The following is a 14841-nucleotide window of genomic DNA, read 5'->3' on the forward strand; positions in this document are numbered from 1 at the left end:
AAGTACCACAACAGTCAAGGTTAGAGAGGTGGCTATTTTTAGAAAGTTTGCTCTTCCCACACTTAATCAAGACCATCATACTTTACTTGCTTTCCTCCAACTGTTACTAAAGCCACCCATAGCCTTCAAAATCCGAGCATTATGAAGTGGAAATGCCTGTGCAGGAAAGCTCTCCGATGCGATTGAGTCTCAATGACAGCCTAATGCCAAGCTCAGTGGAAGCTCAGTTGCGCTCCTTTTTGTCCCTGAGGTAGTTGAAGAGGACATCCAGCCCCCCCTCGACGACCTCGGGCAGGGGCCGGGACAAGGGGTTGTGGGCGATGTGGAGGCCTTTGTCCATGGGGTTCCAGGCAATGCGGCGCAGGCGGCGCAGCAGGTACAGGTCATCGGGGAGGGTCTGTATGGCGTTGTAATCAGCGTTCAGCAACTCCAGAGTGCTGATGTAGCACAGGGACCGCGGCAGACTGCGTATGTTGTTATTTTCCACGATAAAGATTTGCAGATTGACCAGATACTGGATACTCTCTGCGATGTTTTCCAGCTTGTTGGACCCTAGGTGCAAGAAGTCTAAGCTTCTCAGGGCAAAAATGCAGAGGGGAATTTGCACAAAGCGATTGTTACTGAGGTTCAGTTTCCTCAAACTTGTCAGGTCGGTGAAGCTCAAAGGCAGTTGTGAGATGCAGTTGTGTGAGAGGCTCAGAACCTCCAGCTTCCTGCACAAGCTGAGCTCTGCTGGCACTTCTTTCAGGCAATTCATATTGACGAACAAGACCTTCAGGTTCCTCAGCAGCCCAATCTCCTTAGGTAGGCACTTGAGGCAGTTGCCACCCAAGTTCAGCACTACCAGTCTGTCCAGTTTCCCCAGCGAAGGAGGAATCACCACCAGCTGGTTGCGTGAAAGGTTCAGCTTCTGCACCTCATGCAGTCCCCACAAGAAGTCAGGTGTGGTGGTCATCCCTTTCATTATGAGGCTCAAGCTGACATAACGCAATCCCCGTTTCAGCAGTGACTTGGGCTCTCTCCCTGCCAGAAGGGCATCTTCCCATGCAGGCAGCTTCGGGCCTTTCCTAAGGAAAACCATGCTCCTTCGCTCCTTGTTCTTCGAGTGCTCAGTTCCCATAACACTCTGGTTCACTCCTGAGAGAACTGAGGTTTTATTCCGTTGCAATATGCAAATGCCAACAGAGGATGACAGCCTGCAGGAGGTGGGAAAGTCAAAGCAAGGAGACAGGGAGGAGCCTGTGAAGTGCATCTCAGTCCACCGGAACAGTTTCCATAGCTGCTGAGGGAAAGTTTCACTTTTGAGGGCTTATGCTGATCTTGGTGCACAGTCTGTAATGAAACACTTGCTCCTGACTTGTGAGCAAACCTGTTCAATTCAAACTGAATGCCACAAGACAGCTGTCACTGTCATTTGGCCTGGGCTTTATTGGACAGACATGTATCTTCAGTGCAAAAAGGTCACAAGGATGCTGTATATAACTTCACCATGTCAGCTTTCTTGGCTATCTGGTACATACCATGACTGCAGGACAATTAGCAAGAGTGGTTTCAAAAAAAACAAACAAGCAAGCTAAAGAAGGAAACAAGCAAAGAAGCCATCATTTCAGCTCAGATTTAAAGGATGTTTTCCTAATCACTTTTATTTTGGTTCCTGATTTCTCTGAAGTCGTTACCAGTCCACCAGAAAATTTAGCATGCTGCAAAAACACTGATAAAAACTTTTTATGTCAGTCCTTGTTTTCTGCTAAGTTAAACAAAAATAATGTTCACAAAAAGTTCTAGCTTTTATATGTGCTTTGCGGTGAGGATTGGCCTCTTTCTTTCCAGAAAGGGTGCCAAATTCACTGCAGCAGTGACATTTTGCCCAGTAGTATCTGTGCCCACTTGGATAATTTCTTGCTACTCACAGCACCAAGTGTGAGCAGTCATACCACATAGTTCTAACCAAATTACTCTGTCCTAAATGTCCTGTGCTACTTTCACATCTATCAATCAGATTTTTGGAGTCTGATTCTTTTCTACTCTAGAAAATGGAGCTTCATGATGTCCCTTTCCTTGTGAACTTTCAGGTCTTCCTGGGCTATTCTGGGGTACAGGGGGACTAGCAATCAAATAGCTTGAACTATAAGTGACATTTAGATCCAATATAGAGGGGCTGGTGGAAGAGGAAAGGAGCAGCGAGGTATAATAATACCCAACAACAGCTGAAGTGAGCTCTGCTGGTGAAAGGAAACTGTATTGCTATGGGAATATGTATGCACTAAATTTAAACTCAAAGGGACCATAAAAAGGATCTGCAAAACTTCAGGTATCATCCAACCTAGGTGAAAATTGCAACAAATAGTGCAAGGCTTTCAGGGCTTTTCCTCTCCGTTGAATCCATGGTGATGAAGATGTGTTGCTGCCTTCTGAGAGATTTGGTGATAAATGTACCCTCCCTTACTGCCTTATTTCAGAGATCCTCACCTTATAACCTTGTGTTTACGCTGATGCTAAAGGATTATGCAGAAAACTGCAGCCGGAAGTCGAAGCACTCCAGCAACCACTTTGGAGTCAATCCCCACAGCCCCTTCTTACTGCCAAGCACCACGCAGTCTCCTTTGAGCTTTGGGTCCCTCACAGATCTGCATCTGCTTGGGAAGAGAGAGAAGAGAGGGGGCATTCCTGCAGTTGTATCTGATGAGTGGGGTCCTGCACCAGTCAGGACCACAGCAGGCAGTGCGAGACAGTGGGAGCTGAGTGAGCCACGCAATTAAAATCTGTGTTTGAACAGGGCTGAGTGGCATAAAACCAGCTGGTGCTGAGGCTGAAATATTGCATTCTCTGGAGTGCCTGGGTGAGCCTGAAAAAGGCTGAGGCCAGTTGTATCTGGTTAGAGTGAGTTGGCAGCCTGTGAGTCACTGATCCCTCCCTCACAAGTGCTTTTTTGCCAGTATTTGTCAGTTCACTTACAAATGTTACACTAATTGCCATCGCAGCCGTACTGACTCAGTCCTGTTAACCATCATCCCCACATGCTGCCCAGAGTGCCAGCAATAACCCTGATGCTGCAGGCAGAGGAGATGCTCGGGGGAAGAGGAAACCCAGTGGCATGGGCAAGACTGGACCTTGCATGCTGGGGCCCTAAAATGTGGCACTTCATCCCAAACGGGTGGAGAAGTGAAAGCATGAGCCCCTCATGAGCTCTGCCTTTGAGTTGTCTGCCCAGCTGCTGTTAAAAATGCACTTATTATCAGAGAGCATCCATGGATTTGAACATGGCATTTTACTTCTGCAGTGGTAAATGCAAAGGGAAGAAAAAGGCTTTTTAGAGAGCATTTGTAAAATTAGTCATTTCCCTTCTTTTAGTCTCAGTTCTGAAACGAGGAATCGGCTGCAGAGAATCTGCCAGAGATCAGCTTTGCTCCCTATGGTTGGGCTCTCACTTGTGACCTTGGCCCCATGGTCACTTCAGAACTCTTTCTTCTGATGGTCACTTTTGGTGACAAGTGAAAACAAAACAAAAGGAAGCACAGTCTCCCTCTAACCGTTGCCTCCCCCCATGGCTGGCCAGATATTTTTGGATGAGAACATCTCCAAAACACACTGAAGTTTATGCCTGGGGACTTGGCAGTGCCAGCTGTGGCTTCTCACCACAGAAATCCTCGTTTCCTAACAGCATGACTCAGCCAAAATGCTCTGTATCCTTCCCTGGCTTTGCATCACAGTGTCCATTTGAAACCAGGCCTGTGATACAGCCCAGCAGTGCCTGGGCTGGGCTGTTTCTGGAAAGCTTCACCGGGTGATCTCTATCAAAGAAAAATGTTTGTTCTGCTTCAGCCTCACAGCATCTCCTGCTGTATCTGCACTGCCTGCCAGACATCAAGCAGCAGCAAAGGGGATCTAAAAAAGAAATTCCACATCTGCAGCTCTCATTGTCCAGTTCCCTTCCTGCCTCTGTGAGTATCATAACCACCGTGTGAAAAAAAAAAAAAAAAAAGTCAAACCATTTCCTAGTCTTTGTTCTCCAACAGAAAAACAGACTATTGAGTATGCTTGCCGTTGTGGAGACGGGAAACTCTGAGGTAACCAAATTAAATTTTTCTTTATATCGAGATAATAAAACCACAGTGGCCTCATCTGGACATCTCAGGAACTAAAATTCTGTACAAAAATAGTCCCTTGTCTCTTAGTGTCCTGGACTAGCTTCGTTAAAACACTTTTCAGTACCCTTTTTTCTGTGCTGCCTGCTGCCCTACCCTGGCCCTTGCTGCGCTGCGCTGTGAGGATGGATCCATTCCTTTAAAATGCTCTTAGGCAGCGCTGACCTGTGTCCACACAGCTTGGCAGAAAGCAGAAATGAATTTCATGCATGCAGGTTTGGAAGCTTGAAATAGTGGGCTTTACATGACACAGTGTACTTGATAATCACTTTGCAGATTAAACAAAAATGTGTTCAAGGGAAAAAAATAACCCAAAGCTTGTTGAAGAATTTTGTAGTCTAACTAATATAATATAATAAACTGCATTATTAGCAATGATAAAAAAACTGGTAAGCTGACAAAAATGACAAGCTATATTTTCTGACATTCTTTGACAATGCAAATTATTAGATTCTTTTTTTCTAAAGGAATCAGGATTGTCAGCCCTAAAAAAATCTGAAGATGAGTTCACAAAAGACCTGGAATTTGAAAGTCTATTATCTATGGGATCTTTTATTTGTCTTCAGGTTTTGAGTCTGTAGAACGCACTTGGGATACATTTTATACCTTTTTTTTCTGCATCCAGGCAGGACTTGTCAGAAAATCAATTGCATTGGTTTTAAGTAAAACTTGAGATGATCACAATTATTTTTCCATAGGATTTGAGCTTTTAATGAAATATCTGATAGTATCAGGCTTTTAATAAAGCCATAGCTACTTTGACACACTGAGTTTAAATTTTGTTTTGCTCCAAAATTGATCCTGTTATTGTCTTTTAAATTGTTGAGCTTACAATAGATGCCTACAGTTTTATTATAATATATTTATAGGTTCATAATTTATTTTGAAACAAGTTTTATGTTCTCTGTGGAGTCAAAACCTTATATAGTTCCTCTGTCTCAGTAGTTTTACAAATGTATAAATATAAGAAGAAATCCTTTAAAACTTTAAGCATAACAATTTCTAAAATGCTGGGAAAATCAACCCACACTCTTTTGGAAGAAATTTTCATTTCATTCATTATCTCAGTCTTAATAAACACCTGTTTAAATGAGGATGCAGAAACTACCTAATCCTTCCTGTCACCGGAAGAATGATTTGGCTAAAAAGAGTTAACTCATTTCAAGTCCGGCAGAAAACAAGCAATGCTGGAGAAATATTAATTGCAAATACAGCTGCAGCTACTGAACCATCTTCTCTTTTGCTATTTCTTTCCCTTAAAATATAGTAAATAAAGGATTTTAAAAGCATCGGGGCCATTCAGATTGTCAGGGAAGTCCTCTGGTCTTAGTGCGAAGAAAGCAAATTTTGTAGGTTTTTAACTATGTTGTAGTGGCTTGTTGATCTTGCAGCTATTCTGAAATACTAAGTCAAATTTTAATGGTAATTTGAGATTTATGAGATGTGACACAAGACAGAAACAATTCTTAAGGCAATTTCAGATTTCCTGTTAATTTGTTTTTAATTATGGTGCTGTTAACAGCTTTTAATGACTATCAGTCCCTGGAGCTTTCTTGAAATGTTTCATTAAGGTCCCATGTGGAGCTGCTGGATTGCCTAACCCATGAAGAATTGGACCTGGAGGTGAATGACTGCCTGTGCAGGGGCTCATTTTTCTTTAGACCTCTTGACAGAAGACAAGTTTGAACTAAACCTAGTATGAAGTAAAAAGAGAGAGATCTGGGGCTATGTGTGTATGTAGCCTAGAAATGACAGGCTCTTCCTCCTGGTAGTCAGGGACAGCAGCAATTCTTATATGACATGGAATTAGAGGAAGCTTTATTCCTTTTTTTGCAAACTTGCCATAGTATTTTGAAATTCCAGCAAATACATGAATGATTGTTTTGGCACCTCCTACTTCTGCCACAATTTCCCTGGGTGTACATAAGCCAAACAGCTGGTTTGTCTTCTATATTACACAGAAGCAATTCATGATCCTGCACTGTGCCATCATCCATGTTCTCTGGGGCATGGTTTCATCTGCTGCCCACAGCAGTTCTCCCTGGCACCAGCAAAACTTGCTTCCTTTAGGTCCTTGCCCACTCCTCTGCAGGAAAAGGGGTGTGTAGCACATAGATATGCCCTAGGGAACACCATCACCTCTGTCCTGCTTTATTTAGCCATCTGCACCCAGCCTCCATGACTCAGCCTTCTTCTCTTCGGGCTGGAGTGATGACAGATTTGACACCAGTTACAAATGTATCTGAAGTCATTACACCGAGGATACCATTGCAATATAGAAAGTATATGCTGCTCTGTTTTTCATCACTACATTTATGAGCAGTCACATCTACATTCATAAATTTCTGTAAAATAGCCTGTACCTGTCTGGTAGCAATATGGATGTTTGCTAAATGCTACCCAAAGTCCGTGGCTTTCTGAAGAAATTTGGAAATAAAGTTGGAACAGATTGCCCAAACTGGATGAAGTACTCTTACTGTAACTGCTGCCACATGATCTCTGACACAGGTACTAATTTTCACAGAGCTCTTGAAGACAATTTTCCTACATTTTGGATATATGATAAGAAAACAACAATTCTTGGAAAGCAGAAGAGACAGCCTCATGGCCTCCTTGCCTAAACCTAATCTGATATAATAAGAGATGTTTCTTGGCCTGTCTCACAGAAACAGATCATCTAAGTGTCCATCACATGCCTACATGGTTGGCCTTCAGGCAGAACACATTCCTTCCTTCCTTCCTTCCTGCCTTCCTGCCTTCCAGGTTTCCTTCTTCCCTCCCTCTCCTCAAGTCCTTCCAGATTTATTTCAGCGCCTGGAGCAGATTCAGTCCAGCTGCCTGTGGTGTACAACACCCAGATTTCTGAAGCATCTTGTGCCCAGGGATTATGTGTCACTCTGAAATGAGGGGAATATCCCCGCCTCTTGTGAAGCTGTTGCTCAAGATTAGCAGGGTTTTCTTAAACATCTATGTGTGTTGAGAGTCCAAAAATAAGCATGACTCCATGGGCTGCTGGCAAAACTCCCAGTCCCTCCTCCAAAGACTGTTTTAGTATTCTACATTTAATGGGTCCTTGCAGTTGCCTAGTTTTCAGGAATATGAAAATCCAACTTCTGTTCTGGAAACAGAAGGCAGAGATAATTCTAAGGGTCCTGTGAGAAGAGAGGCATTTCCATGGGGTCCTACTTGTGGTACCTGTAGTTCAGAGACAGATGGGACTTAAGCAAGACCATTAGTTCAGCATTATCTAGTAAGAGTCTTTAAGATTTTCCCCTGCTCAATCTGCCAACATGCTGATTTTAACAGAATTTTTAAAATCAGCAATTCCATGCAGGCATTATTAATGTCAGTGTGCCTCTGTTCTGGCTCCATGAGATTTTGCATGCCACAGTAAAGACCAGGTGACTCAATGTTAGCTATTGTAAAGTACATTGCTGCTGTACTAATACCCTCATTTTTATTCTAATCGTTTAGGTGTATTTGAAAATGTTGGAAAAATCCAGAGGGAAGTTGAAAACTTATTTCAGAAATACAATAAAACACTAAGTGATCCAGATCTTTGTGCCTGATTTAGTGTATATACTAAATGCGTGCTTCTCCAGTTGAAAGCACAAGCCCTTTTTATCTCGGTCCTCATGAAATTTGGTAAATCAGTACTGTAAATCAATGGGACCCAGTGTGAAGGGATTTAGGTATTTCCATCCAGAGTCCAATACAATAATGATTGCAAAAAAGAACTTGAGAAATAATTCAATCAAAGCTGTTGTGGAGCCCTAAATCCCAGATCCATGACTCTTGCACAAATTTTACTGATATAAGAAGAAACTCTCCATTTACCTTCATATGCCTGATAAATGATAAAACAGAATCTAATTAGAACTCCCTACAACACATACCAGTGTCTCAGTTTGGGATTTTTCAGAGACATTATCAAAAGAAAGGGCAGACATCCCTCTAGACATTTGAAGACTCAATGCTGACAATTAATAGCCTGACTTTTAAATTTCGAAGCTCTAACTTAAGGAAACATATTGAATGCTTAGCTCAAAGGGCTTTAGTGAACAAATAAAATTTCTCAAGCAATCGGTAAAGCAATGTTTCTAGCTATTATTAGTATGACAGCAATACTTGAAATTCTGTGAAATAATACGGGTCACTCTATGGTCAAACAAAAGCTGGTGAGATCTGAGCCAAGTTGCAGGTAAGGGGAGCTGAGGACATCACACAGAGCACAGCCTGGAGGCAGAAGATATAGCTTGGTAGGTGAAAAAAGCACATGAAAAGCAACTTGCATATAAAAACTACCTCAAAAGTAATAAAACAGAGCAAATCAAAGGGGAAAATATGATCTTCAAGCCCAAGTACAGGCAAAAGGAAAAAGGAAAAGAAAAGCCCACCCATAATAGTCATCTCTCTTATTTTACAACCTCTAATGAGCAACTTCCCAATAGAGAGAATCAAACATGAATCTCTGCTGTACCTGAACATCAGAAGAGATTAATTGTGGTGTACAACCACAGGGTTTCAGCACTTATTGGACTGTGAGAAGAGAGGGTATTACAGTTAATGATTCCACCTGAGGTGAAATGACAGCACATCTGGCAGCCATGGAGGTTAGTGGAAGGGGAGCACCGATGCTCTGATGTGTGGCCAGGTCAGCTAACAACAAGGCAAGCATCTTCAAAAAGGTGGAAAATGATGTGTGGATTGAAAGGAATGCAAATATTATTTTAAAATGAAATTAAAATAGGAGGTTGGATTGGGGTGAACAGGGCAAGAAGTTGGAGTATTTTACTTTTAATCATAACTTCCTGGACCAGGGAAGATGACAAGAAATATTTGCAGAGGATATGAAACAGCAGTCAGCCAGTGCTTTGGTCATTAAAATTTTCTACATGCAGAACTCAATGAACTGATTAAAGTAATTCTACTATATGGTTGCCTGTGAAATTGGGGACTAAGCATGGTGAGCCATATTGTCTCTTCCCGTATAATGGTCTTAAATCTGACCTCTTCTTCTGCTGTCTTCAACTCTCCTACACCTGCAAAATTCAGGAGCCTTGGTTCACAGGCCACTGCATTCATATTGTCTTTGGTGCTGATCTCCACATTTTCTGCCTCGCTGCATTTCACTTTTAGTTTATCGGGTTTGAACAAATGCAGGCAATTAGAGGAAAATGCAGTTATAACAAAGTTGCAGACAGCTGTTTTCCAAATGACAAGAAATCTTATCTGTAGCCAGAGCTGAGTGCAGATATGACCTGGGCTGGTGGGCTCAGAGCAATGTGCTGGCAGATGCTAGCAGAAGGTTACAGTCTATTTCCTTCCCTCTTCCATGGAAATACATTCTTGTTTTCCAAGGCTAATGGTCTTTGCTAAGCCATTTCATAAGTCCAGGCTGAATATACAATGTGTAACAAATGTCTTAATTGAGTCAGTTTGGCAATCCAAAAATTATTGTTGTGAGATGTATTTAACTAGCAGTTTGGAAACCACCAGTGTTCTATGGGTTTAGACAAGTACCATTTCAGGAATATAGATTTTGGCAGCTTGACTTTAAAAGCCACTAGTGGAATTCAGCAGTAAGGAAAGTGGTTCTAATATGATGTTTTTACCTCCCCCTTAAATGATGGTATCATGATACAGAGGTAATAAATGGTAATATATGGTGGCAAAGGGATGGTGCTAGTCCCCTAGTGATAAGGCAGAGCGAACATTTATCTGCAGCCACCTGTTCTTGAATTTCTCTAACTGTACTTTTTCACTCTCTCACTCTGGAGCAAACTATGTGCAATCCAAGTGGGAAAAAGCTAAGTGCATTTCCTTGGGTGGAAAGCTATATGGAAATACCGAACGCTCTCTGCTACCTGACATAAATACTGATCTAAAAATACACCACCTTCCCCCTAAACCCTCACTTTAAATCATAAATGAAGCATAAGCAGACCCCAGAAAGACTGAAGCAGAATGTCTACTGAATTTATGATTAATAAGCATGTCAAGTTTTATAACAGCATCCTTATGTGGACACAGCTAATGGCCTTAACATTGCTTCCAGAATCAAAATTGAATGGTTGAGCAGATTTAGCCTCAGGAAGGCCCACAGTGATAAGGGAACCATCAGAGAAAATAGGTGTATGCATTTTTCAACCTGTCAAATGAAAAGAATCGCAGATGATGATAAGTCAAGGATATGCCCTCTCCTATATGAGTTGTATGAATGTTTGTGCTGAACAAGGCTTCTTCCTAAACAAAAAGGAAAAGGTGAATGTAAGCAGCAGCAAGCTGAAGGATTATCCCTTAAATTACACTCACACAAGAGCAATAATTACTCTGAATCAGCATTTAAACCAGGAGAGTTGGGGTTTGCTGCTCAAAGCTGTTGTAAATTGCTAACCCTGTGAGAAGCGCAGGAAGAAAGAAGCACACAGGTAGGTGTGGCAAAAAAAGGGAGCACAGATTTGGATAGAGCAGTATATAGATTTGAGAATTATGTCGATCTTTTGGGGGGAGGATTTCACCTGTTGGCTCGTATCAAAGCTTCTAGAATACATCTCAGGCTCCAGGGACTGAGCCAGGCTGTGGGTGCTGAGGATTAGGAAACTAAGCTGGAGGACAACCTAAGGAGCTGACAATTTGATGTACATTTGCCTTCCTTGGAGGCACTTGTTGCTGAAGACAGGGCTAAAAGGAGTGTGCACCAGCTATGCCTCATACAGAAAGACTGAAATGCCAAAAGAACATCCTTCTGTTTCTAATTAGCAAAACGATGTATACAAATATGAACACAGGTAAAATGGAAAGCACTGGACATGGTATTTTGCCTTGATATTGATAATTGCTGCGGGATCATCTCTCAATAGAGATGTTATTTGTGTCAACTCAGACTGTATCCTGTAAATCTCATGAACAAATCTTAGCTATTACTATAATGCTTACATGCTTTATTAGTTTTCAAATAAGTGCTTTGAAAGAAAAAAAGATGCTGTAAAGGTAGAAGTCATAAATTACGGTGAATTCTCCATTAGCAGCAGTATACAGCCATAAATAACATCCTTGCAGAAGTGGTATCCAGATAACTTATTGAACTATGCAGGCAATCACTGAAAAGCATTTAAGGAGACTGTCATCTTGAGTTGACATGTGTAGCATATAACATCTCCTGCAAAAATGTTAGCTGATTTTGTAAGAGATTCTGTTTCTATGTAGTAAGCACAGTTCTGCACCACTGATTTGTGAGACCATCAGCTGTGATAGACCAACAGACTCTTTTATTTCACAGCTTGGCACACTTTTTTCCCACTTTGCTCTTATTAGGACAGCCTAGCCAACACCTTCCATGTTTTTACCAGAGAATGGACCAGCAATGTCCAGCAGTGCTGCAGAAGCAGTTTTTTCCTAACCACCTTCTGGAACTGCAGTTGTACTTCCTGGTGCAAACAGGTCTACATTTCTTACAATACTATATGTACAGCTTGTAGGAAGTATTAAAGTTTTTGTATTGCAGCTTTAAAAAAGGAAACAAAAATAGAATTAGGCAAGACACTACAGCACTAATCCCCAGCCTCCTCTTATGTGCTCTATAATGAATCCTTCTCAAGACAACAGTGAGCACAGTTTCCACTACAGAGTTCAGCTGAGGTGTAAGCTTTGGCATCACCACATTTGAAACAGCTCAGCTCCAGCTCCTGCTCTGTGCTGACCTGAATACAAGGGTGTTCCCTGATGAAAGCTTACTTCCTGAAACATTTAGGTAATTTGGGGTCTTCTAACACAAGTGCTGACAGATGAGCTTTGTTTCAGACATTAAAAACACACGTGATATATATCCCTCTATTCTTGGGAGATCCCCATTGACAAGAGATAAGCCCATCTACAAGACAGGCTGGAAGGATGATCTGGAAAAGTACAAGCCTGTCAGTCTGACCTTGGTGCCAGGGAAAAACACGGAGCAGTACATTTGAGTGGCATCGTGTGGCATACACAGGCCAACCAGAGATCAGGCCCAGCCAGCATGAGTTTATGAAAGGCAGAACCTGCTTAACTAAACTTTCATCTCTGTATAGGTGGCCACTATTTTCATATGGTATAAAGTTATATTATGTATTTCCAACATAATTATTAAAATTATATTAACATTATACTGTGTTCTATGTATGTTTTATATATGTAAAAATATCATTTTTATGCAATCCATTGCATTTAGATATTTGTGACTATGTGAAGCTATTTTGTATTCTGGGGCATTAACCAGACAAAAATGTTTTCTAAACAACATGTCAAATTCAGAATCAATGTCAGTCAATGCTGTTTATTTTGAAAGTCACACCTGTTAGTTTTTAGATGGAACATGACCCTCTGGCTTTGCATCTTAAAGATTCACACTTATCTCAAAGCCAGAAATGGAGGGGCTTTCTTATGGACTCTTGCAATCACATCTCTGCATCCCTTCCTTATTTCTGAAGCTAGAAGGAGCTCTGTCTAGTGATTATTGGAAAACTATGCCTGAATTGCTAATTTCCTTTAATAGAAACTCTCTATTGGCATTTTAGCAGCAAATAACTGTACAAAATCCATTGGATTTGTTCTGTTATGGCAGGTAAGACACATGACATAAGACACATCTATGCAAGTCTCTACATCTTCATTGAACAGAGATTTGCAAGCACTACTGAAGTTATTAAATGTATATCATATAATTTATTAATGGGAAGCCCATTAGTTCCTGACAGAACCTAGGAAAACAAATAGCTGTATAAATATTTAAGGAATTAATTCAAAGACTTTTAAGGAACATGCAGGGGACAGTGGAGTACAGGAGACAGGCTTTGTGTAAGGCTTGTGATTGCAAGATTTCTTTGTGAGATTTCTTCTCTCTAAACCACTGAGCATCCTAGTAGAGTGTAAAGGAGCATTGAAATATTTCATCAATTATATAAGGATAGGTGCTTCAATATATCAAAATATACAAATTAAGATTGATTGTCTCAATTGATCATGTGATAAAATATGCCAATATTGTTTTCAGGAAAACTCAAATTGTGCTTGTATTCAGATTACAAAAAAATAAGACTTGAAGCCTCTTATAATTTTGTTTTATTCAGATAATAAATAGATATTACAATATTTATTTATTGCAACTGAGACCTTTAATATTGCTAGGTGGATTACAGCATTGCCCACCACTGGCTCTGTGATCTTCTAGGTAGATTGGGATTGCCTAGGAAGCATGGCCTCACAGCTTTTCTGGAAAAGCTCAAAACCTGGCATCTCCTTACTTTGGTGTTTGCAAAACAGGAGATGCTGCAGAAATAAGATGTTCATCTCTCTGTGGATGAAAAGTGTTGAGCTCTGGCCAGAGAGGGGCACACTGTTCCACAAGCAGCATCTGGCCTGCCTTTAAATTCACAGCTTGATTACAGATGCCTCTTTCTCCTCTGCCTCTGGAGGTGAAGATGGCAAAGCCTGGCCAGAGAGAGAGAAGGAAGCGCAGACACGCTCTGCCCGGGACACAGACATGGTCGGGAATCTGGAAGCTGAGGCAGAGCCATCGGGTCCTTGTTGTGACCTGTAGCTGGTATTTCTGAGGTATTAGTCTTGTTTTAACCATGTAATTCCCAGTTTATGTGCCCTTTATGCAGTTCACACTGCCTTTGGTATCAAAGCGGGTGCATTCCTGCATCTGCAGCATTTCTGCAAGAGGAGTTTGGTGGGGTATCGCTACCACTATCCTGTACCTCTATCTCTTCATGGAGTCACTGGCCATTTTGTAACTCTGCGCTGAGAAATCTCATCTATAAAGCAGAAATTTGGTGCATTGGCTCTTCAGAGAACAGGGGGAATCATGATAGCAGAAATATTAGTGCTCCAAACCCATTTCCTCACAGTGCCTCAGTCCTGATTCAGAAAGATCGCTTTTAGAGATAGAAGGATAATTCAATCATCATTTAGCTTCTCTTCCTCTGAGACTCCCAGACAGGAATGATTTATTGAAAATTGTCATGATGGCTGTTATGTTTCAGATATTCTTGGAAAGGCTCTGTTACAATGTGTAGCCAATTCACATGGTCACAAAAATTAACTTAATTTTAAAGACAAGTATTTTAAAATACGTATTAGAGGGGAAAAAAAGAATTTAAAATGAACAGCTATTAGCTTCCCTAGATAATTTTTTTTTTTAGTAACAATTGCCTATTAATTATTTACTGCTAGCAAAAGATTTGATCTCCAGCAACTTTGGATTTTGTTAGCTTTGCTGCAGTCACTGCTGCAAAGTCTGGCATGTGGTAATTCTGAATTCCAGGCTCAGTTGCTCAATCTTTTTTTTTTTTTTTTTTTGTGGTAAAGTTCAACTGACTTTAATGAGAGATTTGCTTCAGGATGGGATGTGGAATTTATTATTTTGTCAGTATTACACCATATTACACAAAATATGTAAAAGTTAAACCTATTACCTTGGCAAAGCAATTAAACCCATGAACTTTGAAGGTGTCCTACTTTTCAAATGCAAATAAGCTAGTTCAGTATGGTACCAGGAGGAGCCCAATATTAGAAAATATTAAGGAATAAAAGGCTCCATGAAAGATGTTTTTCAAAGGTATGAGGGTAATTTGACATTTAGATGAAGAAAAAGATATATATTATGTACTAGAATGTAGTAAAATTCTACAGCCAAGAAGCAGGCATTGTACTCACA

At 41.0% G+C, this 14841-nt stretch overlaps 1 protein-coding gene across 1 annotated transcript; it reads right to left on the bottom strand.

Annotated features, from left to right (window-relative positions):
* Positions 1 to 223: 223 nt before the first annotated feature.
* LRRC30 (leucine rich repeat containing 30) lies at positions 224 to 1252 on the bottom strand. Its single transcript, XM_053964268.1, has one exon. It carries the CDS (start codon positions 1250 to 1252, stop codon positions 224 to 226), a length of 1029 nt encoding a protein of 342 aa, XP_053820243.1.
* Between the last annotated feature and the right edge of the window lie 13589 nt (positions 1253 to 14841).

Source organism: Vidua chalybeata, chromosome 1 (genome assembly GCF_026979565.1).
Source record: "Vidua chalybeata isolate OUT-0048 chromosome 1, bVidCha1 merged haplotype, whole genome shotgun sequence".
Lineage (NCBI taxonomy): Eukaryota > Metazoa > Chordata > Aves > Passeriformes > Viduidae > Vidua > Vidua chalybeata.

Excerpts from the sequence above, each read along its gene's own strand:
- LRRC30 (XM_053964268.1), bottom strand. The coding sequence starts at position 1,252 with ATGCACTTCACAGGCTCCTCCCTGTCTCCTTGCTTTGACTTTCCCACC.